Raw genomic sequence first — 12,982 nt, 5'->3', positions numbered from 1 at the left:
AGTTCTCCAAAATATATCTACCTACAACCTGCTGAGCAACTTGCTACTGATAGAATTGGAGAGGGGAAGCTAATCTTTTCAACTATGTACTGATAACCCTAACATCTCTAAATGGTAGTTCAAATCCAATGGCCCATCAAACAGACTTTCAACCAGTGGGTTAAGACCACTTTGAGTGTCAAATGACCCTTTCACAGACATCATTAACAATCATTAGAAATATCAGATATGTGAATTATAATTCATAAGAATAGCAAAATTACAGTTATGAAATAGTGGCTTTAAGTAATTTGGTACTTGAGTGTCACCAGAACATGAGAACCTATATTAAAATGTTGCACCATTAGGAACTTAGAGAATCACTGTTCCAACACCTGGCTTTAGATAAACTCTATAGGTTATAAAACAAACAAACAAACAAACAAAAAAGTCCCAATTCTGGGGAAGGGACTTGAATGGAAGAGTGCAAGAGAATAGACATAGGAGAAGATTCAGGAAGAGAATAATCAGAATTTATTATATAAATGTATGAAATCGTCAAAGACATTGTATACATTTTAAAGGTAAAGGCAACTAAAGGTGGGGTGTGCATTAAAAAGGAAATTCCCATTAAAATGCAGTTAGTTGAGTGGGGCAAGGAAAGGAGTCCCTAAGAAAGTATAGCTAGTGAATTTGACTCTTATATGTGCCAAAGAAATCACACATTAAACAGGAAAAGTTTATTGTTTTCAGTATTGTTTGTATGTTTGGTATAATTTGTGTCTATCTGCATGATTGTTTTGCATTATATGCCTGTGCATTCGAAGGCCCAAAGTTGATATTAGGAATTGTCCTTCATCATTCTTACTCATTCTTCTTTACACCAAGTGTCTCAATCAAAGACACAACAAAGTAGCATGATTGTTGTGTGGACAGTTTGGGCTGAATGTTATTTCTTAGCTTTTTTGATGCTGGAACTACAAGTGTGCCAGCCACAAAACATAGGTATGACTGTTAGGAATCCAAACTCTGGTCTTCAAAATGGTGTGGCAAGTCATTTATAAGCATTGAGTTTTCTCTCCACCTACAATCTAGTGACTTTAAAATTTTGGGACTACTTTCATAAGCATGAATAAGTATGCAGAATACAATAAAATATTATTTTTAATTTTCAGGGATAAATATACTGAGCGAATGTTTCCAATTTCCTGAGCATGAAAAAACGCTGAATAATATTTCTGTTTTTTCATGAATTATTTATTGTATCATTTAATTTTCACAGTTTCACGGTTTACACATCCTAGTATGAGTTTGACATGTGTCTCAGCTAGTTTAAGCAAGAAACCCTGAGTTCCATTTACACTATGAAGGGAACCTATAGCACTGATGTATCATACATTTCTATGGCACTAGAAAAGATCCTTAAATATTTAGAATACAGTAAGAATAATATTTGAAAAACTAAAAATATTTCATGTGATTTGAAACCACCTCAAAATCGAGTATTCATGCTTATATGTACATCAGTATGTAGGAGGAATGGGTCAGCAAGCTGTCATTTGCTGCTTGCAGTGGTCCACTTGTATGCAACAGTAACTTGTGTGCCTGCTACACCCTATAACCAGCCTGACACCTGGACACAAAATATGACAGAGTGCATGATCAGAACAATCAAACAGATGGTTTGAACTTCATGCTATGTACCAGTGTGGCCTTGGTGGAGAATATAAAGGCTTGCCCACTTCCTGAAAAAAGAGTCTCTTTTTGCCCATTACCTTACTCCTGAAGTCTGTGTGGTTGACCCTTGAGCTTTTTACTCTTTCATCATCCCCTAGGGTTTTGGTCATGGTCACAAGCAACACTAGTGTATATACATTCGATGTATTTACAATTGCGGTGCATATTCTGCATCTTGATGGGAATCAATTATTTGGCAATTGCTTAGAATTTTCAAGAAGTACAAGAGGAAGGCAGGCAGAAAGAAAGAAAGGAAGAATGTGAGGAGAAAGAGAGTGAAAGAGCAGAATGCACTAAGAGAATGCACTAAGAAGAATAAACATAAATTGCATAGAAGAGAAATATGTCTACAAGAAAATAATGGCTGTATTATTTGTATTATTATGGACCTGAAGCCAGTTATGCTTGTGACCAATAACTGAAGTGTGACACACTCAATGTAATTTTAATGCAAAATGTCTAATGGTGGTCATCCTTCAGAAAGAGCTTCAGAGAGCAAGTGAGATCATAGAAGACTTCCTATCTTCTTGCTCAGCTGTGAAGGGTGCACTCTGGTGAGGCATGGCCACAAATACTTCCTCCAAGATAGCTTCTTAAAGCCCCACATAATTTGTATCAGATTTCCTTCTTGAGACTGATGTGCTTTCTCATGTTTGTGACTGCATACTCCTCATTCATGTGGCTTGGTGTGAGGGGATATTGTGAGACTCTTACTGCCTGTAGCCTGAGGTGATTACTTCCTGGGTTATAACCCTCGCTAATGAGAAAATTTATTGCAGATCATCATGAAGATAAGCTTCATGAAGTAATGCTGTTTAGGTGAATTAATGACTCTATAGAATTTTGATTTGATTTAAATAATTTTAGAAAGAAATTTTAAGGATATGGTTTTAGTCGTTTTACTAGAAAATTGTAACTAAACTTAGAATCAAGAGGAAAATATGAATCCTCCTCATTGAATATTAGTATAGGTTGCATAATTAAGTGTATCATAAACCTTCCTAAATTGCATTAAGATGAGAAATATGTTTCAGACAGATTTTTGATGAAAAAAAAAAAGCGTTCATTCTAGGTTGGGTCCCAGAATGAAGCTACAGAAGGGAACTATGACAAAACAAAGTTGAAAGAGACTAGCCTGAGGGTTGGGGATTTAGCTCAGTGGAAGTGCACTTGCTTAGTAAGTGCAAGGCCCTGGGTTTGATCCTCAGCTCTCAGGAAAAAAAAGAAACTATAACTTGAACTTATAATGAGGTTATACAATAATACACTGCTTAGAACTTGCCATCAGCATCCTTAAGTAATTCCCCTTTTATGTAACATTTTATCTATGAAGTATTTTTTTACGTAGAATACTTTTTGTCTAAAAAGTTATAAAAAGCTGAAAGCTTTCATAAAATTGATAATTTTCATAAAATTTGATATACCCCTTTTCTTCTTCATCTAGTGTCCTGGGTCTGTGTGCCAGACTCTTTTATTCTTTTTTTCTTTTTCTCTAGATCATGAAGAATTAACAAAGAAAAGTAGCAAGAGGCCCTTTTTTCCTTTGATTCAAGAATTAAGGAGCCTAAGTAACTAGTTATTTTAAAAAAATTCCTTGCAACAACTATCCTCAGGAGATAAATTGCCAGAAGCCCTCAGCTTTTGGCTTCAGGGCAGCAAAAGACAGATACTTGCTTCAGGTCCCAAAAACAGTAAAAGAAAATTAAAGGATAGAGGTAATCACCATTTGTTCTTTCTTCAATGCTGGATCCAATTTCATCACCTACCTTTGTTGAGGCTCTTCTCCAGTAATCTAATATTTAACAAATAATGCTACTCATTCAGTTTCTGTTTTCTATTCACCAATGCCATTAGTTCCATACAATTCAGGAAATCATTTATGATTTTAGCAAAAAGATAAATTGCATTATTAATGAAAGAAATGCCAACATATCTCTTCAGTACTAAGGATATTGGGAAGTTTTTAAATAAATGTCTTAACTGCTTTCATTATCCCCATTAGTTATCTCCATGAATACACTTCTGTCTTAGTTAGGATTTCCACTGCTGTGAAGAGACACTATAATCAAAGAAACTCTTATAGAGGTTAACAATTCATTAGCCCTGGCTTATAGTTTTAGAAGTTCAGTCCATTATCATCTTTATGACAAGCATGGCAACAGGAAGGAATACATGGTGCTAGAGGAGGTGGGAGTTCTACATCTTGATCCAAAGACAGCCTAGGAGTGGAGAAATGTGCTTCACGTCGGTGTAGCTTAAGTATTTAAGATCTCAAAGCCCTGCCTCCACAGTGAAATGCTTACATGGCCACACACCCTCCAAAAATTCCCTACCTCTATTTATTTATTTATTTATTTATTTATTTATTTATTTATTTATTCATTCATTCATTCATTCATTCATTCATTCATTCATTTTACAGTACAGTATAATGTGTTGTTTGTCAAACACACAATACTAAAGAGTTGGAGTCGTTTGAGGGAAAAGAAGAGATTCAGATTCTCCCTTTGAACTTTTTTTCCTGTTCTAACATATTATTACAGTCACAGTATCTTCCAAGAATACAACTTGATCATCTCAGTATTATATAAGTCTGAATACACACTGAGGAAGAGTTAAGGGGTGCAATGGACTAGAAGGTTGGCTTAGTGGTTAAGATCACTGGTTATTCTTCCAGAGGCCATGGGTTTGATTCCATATTGTAAGTTCACAACCATCCATAACTCTAGCCTCAGAGAATGTTAACACATTTTTAGCCATTCCAAGAATGCCTACTGTACACATATATCCATATTGAAAATTATGTATATTCATAATATAAAAATTAATGAATCTTTGAAAAAAATCAAGAGTCTAAAGTGCTATGCTCTTCTGAGACCCAGGAGAAACTATTTGTCTTCTATCTTGTCAAATCAAAGACACTTCTCATCCCTTTTTCATGGTCTCCTCTTTCATAAACCCAATCAGATCTTTCATTGATGTGGCACTTATTGATTATGTGTGCACTTAATTTCAATATTTGGACCATTATGAATAAAATGGTTCCACCTTTATATATCAATATAATATTCTTTGTTTTTAAAAATGATTATTACATTTTAATTTGTGTAGAATATATTTAATTATACATATCTGCTTGAAACATAATTCTGTTTTTCTATAACAGCAGTCCATGTTCTTTTTATATATTTCACTTGCAAGTGGAAGTTCATATGGGAAAATGAGAATGAGTGCATGTAAATGAAGTACCGAAGCAGGCCAGAAGAGAGCTGGAGCTGTATTCATTTGTGAAACATAAGAAAGCATGCCTATAAAGGAATTTGTTTTCTTTGGGAGGACAGTATCTTATCTTAACTGATGAGACATTTTCCCCAGCTCTGCAGTAAGAATAACAAAACTTTATCACTCTGACTTGCCTCTCTATGGAAGAATTGAAATCTTCTTTGGGGAAAATTGATTCTGTTTACTATGATTAACTTGAATAATGTTTCAAAATGTAATATTTTATAAAAGCGAATTTAATATATTGACACAATGTATTTGATCTTGACATACCCCTCTCTTCCCTGAATCTACAACCCATTCTTCATCCCCTAACTTCAGGTCTCCATATAAATATACATAAACCCTGAGTACAATATACCCAAAACAATGCGTCCAGTGTGGGTTTATCATATACTAATAGATGTAGTAACAGCCACTGGAACAAGCTTGGTAAATTTATCAGAGACAAGATTCTAAGAGAACATTGTCTCTCCCTCTCTTAGAAGCCATTAACTATCAAAAAGTTATCAGTTAGTGGTACAAGGACATGAGCTCATCATACTACATGCTTTGGGGCTGATGGACTTAATCTCTTGCATGTCTCATCAGACAGCCACAGTTGATGTTAGGTCATGAAAGCAGGAGTCTTGTGAGGTCTGGAACACTGTTTTGCTATGTTTCTTCCTCACTTTGTTTCTTACACTCCAAAAGTTTTGTGATCTATAGAAATTTTATTTGAATGTTTTAAAAGATATATCAAGAATTTTTAGTCAGTCACTAATATTAGCTTTCCCAGAGAAGATATGCATTAATTGGTGGGGCTTAGGGCTCTCACAACAACAGAGGGTCTCAGTCTCATCTCTGTGCTCTCTGTTGTTCTTCAACTCTGGGAAAATTAGGAATGGGCAAAATGATTCCCAGATTTTCCTTCTTAAGGAAGTTCCAGAATGATTTCACGGATGTTATTACTACCACTCATGAACCTGACAGACTTGTCTTTGTTAAAAAACAGATCTTTAAAATACAACCATTTCCTTTGAAAATTTTAGGGTGCTATACTCATATAAGTTGAACACATTCTCTATTTCTATTGGATTTTCCACACCTTTCAATTCTAAATTAATACAGTATTCTAATTAAATTTCAAGTCATGACAGTTGTCTCTATATTGAGGACTGAATCATCAACGGCAGAACTAGTCCCATAAGAAATGAGATTTATTTTTTTAAAATCAGATGCCTAGTCACTCCATGAGTAGACATATCCTTTCTGACTGAGGTCATTCAAGTGAGCTCATTAGGGGAATAGGATCCATAAACATACAACAGAGTCAGGTGCATGGAAAGGAGAGGAAAAAATGCTATAAGGCTTCATGTCTGCACCTTCAAAGACACTATTTTTATCTAAATTGCATTCACATCATCCAGGGAGTGTTACTTTGTTGAAAAAGCTTCATACTCATGGTAATTGATTGTTAAAACCATCATTCCCTTTCCCAATTTTCCTTTCTTGTCCCAAAATAATAAATTGCCTGCTATGTGTCCATATAGCCAATAATATAAGGCTGAGAATGATCTCTCAGACTTGTGAAGTTTTATTTAAGGACATGTTCTTTCAGCATTTTATAGCAGAGGAAGGTACACAGTCTGAGGAAGAAGAACAGAGCTAAATGTCTGTAGAGAAATGAGGTCTGTACTGGAGTCATAGCCTTGTCTCTGGACATTTTTTGCATCCTATATTCATCAACCCACTCTTTTAAAGCAATTTGGGGACACAATTAACATTAGAATACAAGTAGTTAGATTTTTCCTTCTTCCAAATCCACTGAGATGTACCCCACCTACCATACTATACAAATGTACACCCTCTCTGATCAAAGCTCCCTGTAAAGTTGTCTACTGCTTCCATTTTAACCATGTTTTCCTTCTGATTTGAATCATTACTATTTATTGAGAATCATATAATTATCGATGCCTGGATATATTGTTCACAGAGTATAGTGAATGATTTTTTTTAATTTCTGAAGTTTTTAGAAACTTTACATATCTGAGAATATCTATGCTCTAAAATAGAAGAGATTTCTAAATGATGAGGTGGAAGAAAGAAACTCCTTTAAATAGTATAAAACTTAAGGCCGTTACAAGACAAACTTACATAACCTTATTACCTGAATAAAATGTTCGTGTTAGTGTCATCAAGAGTTTTCAACGTTGCGAAACTTAAAGGGCATAGGAAGACATACTCAGTAAGTCTATGAAAAAAAGATGAGACAAAATGCACCTTCCATTCTATTTCTTCAGCTTCATCTCAAAGGATCATGATAGGCAGTTAAAATTCATCAACATGTGACATATTTGGTATGGTATGAATTGATTCAATACATTTTACTTTGTGCTTTTTTTTTCTGTTTTCAAAGACTCTGTGCAGAGTCTTATAATGAGAATCTTATTACAGCGCTCCTACATTTATAGCCATGAAGAAATTGGCTGTTAACCAATGGGAATGTGAACTTCAGATCTAGCAAGTCTCTTCTCAGTCTCGTGAGACAGATTTGAGGGCTTCCACTTTCTTGATGCTAAATAAGTATCACCCTATACTTTGATGTTCCAGTCATCAAGACATTGATCAAAATCCAGGCACTGGACCAATGAGAGTAAAATTAATCCAGCCTTCTTATAGGTGATGCATGTTTTTCTCTGAGTAATCCCATTGTTTTACATATTTCTATGAATAAGACATTTTGAATGCCATCCTTGGTTAACCAGAACTCAAAGAGTTTGATGATCAATGGACTTTAGTGTTATTTGATCTAAGACAATGAAGTGTGTTGGAAAATATGCTTCAAGAGGATTATGAAAAAAGGCTGATTTACAGAAGTTAGAGACTCCCAAGTTCTATCCATTTTGTCATGTAACTTACTTTATAATAACATTAGAATGTTCAGGGACTCATGAAGGGAGCAAAGGAAGAGGTAGTCATCTGAAAAACTTAGGCACTATATCAACCTATCCACAAAGCAGAAGTGTTGCAAGTGAAGTCAAACATTTCAGGTAGTAAGAAAGGAGACAAACTTCTCTGTTGAGTTACTCACATGTGAACCAATATAGCACAAAGAGACATTGTAGTCAGCCTGCAGCATTCCTGACCTTGGACCTAGGCAGCAATGAATTTAATCCTGCCTTTCTGCAGAGAACAGATCAGGCCATTTAATTACCCTCTGTTTAAGTGTCTGTGCCACTCTTTGATGAAACTGTATAATAAATTAGGATTTTGATGAACTATGTTTATAGGCATGTTTTTAATTGTTTTATCAAAGCATGTATATATGGTGTCACTACACAAATTATGTTCATATTAAAAGGTATAATTAGTGCTATATGCAAGCTTGGTATGTCTATTTCACATAAATTAATCTCTGACATATCTCTGAGTGGAAACTCTATGGGTGCCTACTTCAGAGTCACAGTCCTCATAAATTTTTCAAATCAATAATTTTTTAACCTATCCATTATCCACTTCTTTGTGACAGCTCTCTTCTGCCCATCATCTTCAGCCCATGAGTGGGTATTTTATCCAGAAAAATCTCTACTTCCAATAGAATCCTTCTCTGCACACGTAAAACTTTTTCCTTTCAACCTTTGATGGAAACTCACTCTAAGTCAGGACACAACTATAACTTCCCTTGTATACCTTCTACTTTTTCTTCTTTATATGCTTCTTTCATTACACAGCTTGAGTGTTTCTGTCCAAAACTTAGACTGACATACATGTCCTTTTAATATTTTGAAAATATATGTTGCCCATAGCATATGAAAGTTTTGGATCCACTGTACCTTTAAGGACATAAATAATTATTTCTGAGAGAATAGTCATGAACATAGAACAAAATAATTTGTGTTAAAATTGGGAAGAAGACAGATGACATGATCTAAAGACTCACAAGAACATTGATTATAGGTATAATCCCAGATGAATCTAGAAAAGGTGCTCTTATGTAAAGAGCAGAGAAAACCCATGCCATTGTGCCTGGATGGAAGCAATTATTGAATAGCTGAGTTACCAGGATTAAATAAAGTGAGATTGTTTACCAGAAAAGATGGTATTTATGTGAGATTTTGTCTTTATTTACAAACCACTCCTTCCAGTATTGTTCTCTTACTCTTCTGGGATCACTGTGAACAAGAGGTTGAACAGTAAGTTGTGCTCCGTCCAAAGGGATACATCTGCAAAAGGTTTACTTACCCAAATCCCCGGAAGCATTGAGGAAAAGGAAATGGAAAGACTGATAGAGCCAGAGGATCAGGGAATTTACTGTGAGGTTGCATTTCCTAGTAACAACAGAAGCTTCCCCTAAAGTGTTGAAAATATGAGAACACAAATGTGAGTTAAACAAGGAGGACACTAATGACTGTGACAAACAGAATGGGCCACACCCCTGAGGCTCCACGTCTACAAAAAATCCCTATGGAGAAGAGGATAAAGCTGTCAGCAGACGTGGTGCTTTAACTATGGAAGAGCATACCAATGGATTGTCCAGGATAAAAAGATCAGTCCTAAAAAATATACACAGAAGTAGTATGTACAAGTATTGTACACTGTGGAGTGTACAAGATACATTTAGGAATGTGCCTCTGTGTGTGTGTGTGTGTGTGTGTGTGTGTGTGTGTGTGTGTGTGTGTGTGTGTAGCAGTATAAGTTCACAGAAAAAAAGAATAAAAAGGCCATGAATTTGAAAAAGAACAGTGACAAGAATGGGGGAGACTAGTAGTAAGGAAAAGGAAGAGAACAATATTCTAACTAAAATTCAGGCTCACAAACCTAGGTAAAAGAAAAAAAAAAGAAGAACCTGTATGGCCACAATTGCATCTACAACTCACTTTGAAAGTAAAATGGAACCAGTTATGTACTGCCTAGAACAGTACAATATCTGAAAAACCTGCATATGGAGGAAAACACATGGTAACTCTGAATAGAACATGATAGACATCAAAATAATGTTTCACTCATAGACTATGGACCTTGTTTGTTGTTCAAACAGTTGCATATTCTCTACATATAAAGCTGTACTGTGTCTTAATAGGAGAATCAAGAGAACATAATGTCTGTAATGAGTACTGACCGATGAACCCCGCAGCTCTGCCTACCCTTTGCTGATTTGCATATATCCAAAGCACTGACATGAGGATTTCTTCATAATCAGGTCACACTCTGTGTTGGAGTCAGCCTCACACAGATCACACACAGACATGGCTGTGCCCACTCAGCTCCTGGGGTTGTTGTTGCTGTGGATTACAGGTAAGGAAAACAGCACTGAAAATTTATTCAGCTTCCTGTAATAAATGCTTCTTTTTCTCTATGAAAAACTTCTTGCAACAGAGTTAATCATGCGTCGATTTTTTTTTAATTTTCCAATCTTAGATGCCATATGTGACATCCAGATGACACAGTCTCCAGCTTCCCTGTCTGCATCTCTGGGAGAAACTATCTCCATCGAATGTCTAGCAAGTGAGGGCATTTCCAGTTATTTAGCGTGGTATCAGCAGAAGCCAGGGAAATCTCCTCAGCTCCTGATCTATGGTGCAAATAGCTTGCAAGCTGGGGTCCCATCACGGTTCAGTGGCAGTGGATCTGGCACACAGTATTCTCTCAAGATCAGCAGCATGCAACCTGAAGATGAAGGGGATTATTTCTGTCTACAGGGTTCCAAGTTTCCTCCCACAGTGATTCAAGCCATGACATAAACCATGCAGGGAAGCAGAAGTGAGAGTACAGGGTGCACCTAATGATTCTCTTGATGTCTGCAGCTGCTCAACTGCTGTGAATTTTTCTCTTTGCTAGGGATGTTTTATACATAGGAGTCAGAGAAATTATTCTGTGTCATAAACCCTTGTTTCTTCCCCATGTCTATTATGAAAAGAAAGGAATGGTTTACACTACTTATTAAAAAAAAGAAAATAAAAACAGTAAAATAACTGTTTATGTGTAGCAGAAAGTTCACGGTAGTGGCTTCTTTAACAATGTTGTACACACACAACAGAGAGAGAGAGAGAGAGGAGGGAAGGAAACGAAAGAGAGGTGGGAAGAAGGGAGGGAAAGAGGGGAGAGAGGGAGAGACCTTGAGTTATTTTGGAAGGAAAAATTTATCTATTTATAGGATTAATATGCTGGGGAAAAAGTCTGGGAAAATAGATTAATGATTATGAACATTGACTGTTCTTCCATGGGAACTGGATTCAAGTTCCAACATTCACTTGATTTCTAGCTTTTGATAATTCCAATTCAAGGATTCCTTTTAAGCTGCTCTTCCTTTCTTTGAGTGAAGGAATTTGTGCCTGTGTTGAGGCAGGTAAGCAAACTGCATAGAGGCAAGGAAGAAAACATTCAAATTGATTTCTCAAACTTGGACCAGATTTAGGTAGTTTGTTCTCATTAATTATATTCCCAACAAATTTAAACACAGTATAGTTTTGGAAAATGTTTCCTGATGTAATACTACTCCCTGATGGAACACTACAAGAAAGTGTTATTACATAGAAACTCAAACCAGGGTCCACGCTATTTCTTACATGAAGCTCAGTTTGAGAGATAGGTTACTTGTACTATCTTAAGATGTGTAGGAAGTGTCTATCATGTTTATGGTCAGATAGTATAATTTTCTTTTGTGCTGTTAGCCACCTGGGTGTTAGAGCTTGGGGGAGATAATTTAAAGATCACATATAATTTCTATCAGATGTTTCCCTCCCTGGGAGATTTATGTTACCCTATCTAGTTTCTTCCTCTATGACTTGCTTCTCTGTGCTTGGGATCATATATTAGTTATTAGATATTTAATGAATTTCGTTTCTATTTCTGTGATAAGACATCATAGTCAAGGCAATGTACCTAAAATGAATTTAACTGGGGAGTTCTTACTTCCAGATGATTAGTCCAGGACTAGCATGGTGGGAATCATGGTAACAGACAGTCAGGAATGGACCTTATGAAGTAGTTAATAACTTAAATTTTCTCCTACAAATAGGAGAAACAGAGAGCCAGAGAGATAACTGGGAGTGACAGACATGAGATGGATATATTTACTTATGAGTTTTTATAAGCAAAATACAGTGAAGAACAAACATTCTTTGTGTCTTCGAGTACTCCCAAGTGATTGCAAGTGACTGCATTAAAGATTGGATTTTCTATTCCTCACAGGCAGAATGTAATTTTAAACCTTGGTTTCAGGGATTTTCTGAAATGTCATAGTATACCCAATGGAGATTGGTTCATACAATATTGATTAAATTGTTTTCATTGTTCATAAAATGCATTATTACATGCTCAATCTATCATTGAGATATATTTTCTGCCTTGAGGAGTAAAAGCAGAAATTAAATATATATTAAATGTTATGTCAGTAAAGCTCACAGAATTGGGTAAGTTATTGAATCGTTTTGTGATAGATGTTTTGGTAATGACCAGGACTGTCAGGGCCAGTAATACTGCAGAACAGTTGATGTTGTATGGGTAAATAGGTAAGCTAAAAAACTAAGTGAGAATTGGTATGAGGCAATGACTATAAGAATAGCAAAATTTTGTCAAAAATCTGCAGGTGAATTAAACATAAATCCAGGACTGGGCAGTATAGTATATTTGATTCCTTCTGAGTGGATAGGGAGCCAGAACAACTGCCGAGGGAAGGTTATCATTCTAGAATGGTGATGACAAGGCAGTGTTCTAAAACACAAGAATATGGAAAAGCAGGAGAGATACAATTTAGGGAACCTCTGATCATTTTCCAATGAAATAATGAAAAATTTCTCCTTAGTTTTTTTTTTCTGAAGTTCAATTTCATACAAAAATTGCAAGGGTAGCACAAATAATATAATAGTCAACACGGAAAATAGCTTGTGATCTTCATTGCACTTTTGAGTCTGTGCTATGGTAGATGACTCTGTCCTAAATGGGAGATTATCAAGGAAAGCACACACTGAGCCTGAACCTGGAGTTATACAAAACACAATAC

The 12,982-nt window shown here is 35.8% G+C and overlaps 1 gene segment (V, D, J or C); it reads left to right on the top strand.

Moving 5' to 3' along the window:
* The first annotated feature begins 10,143 nt into the window (after positions 1-10,143).
* Igkvl-ps2 (immunoglobulin kappa variable like, pseudogene 2) lies at positions 10,144-10,751 on the top strand. The segment is given in 2 exon segments: positions 10,144-10,275; positions 10,399-10,751. Coding segments are annotated over 2 exon segments (372 nt in total).
* The last annotated feature ends 2,231 nt before the right edge of the window (positions 10,752-12,982 follow it).

The sequence above is a fragment of the Rattus norvegicus genome, chromosome 4 (genome assembly GCF_021556685.1).
Source record: "Rattus norvegicus strain SHRSP/BbbUtx chromosome 4, alternate assembly SHRSP_T2T, whole genome shotgun sequence".
In the NCBI taxonomy this organism is placed as follows: Eukaryota; Metazoa; Chordata; class Mammalia; order Rodentia; family Muridae; genus Rattus; species Rattus norvegicus.
Note: the sequence above shows the minus strand (reverse complement) of the source record. Positions and strands in the feature narration are given on the sequence as shown.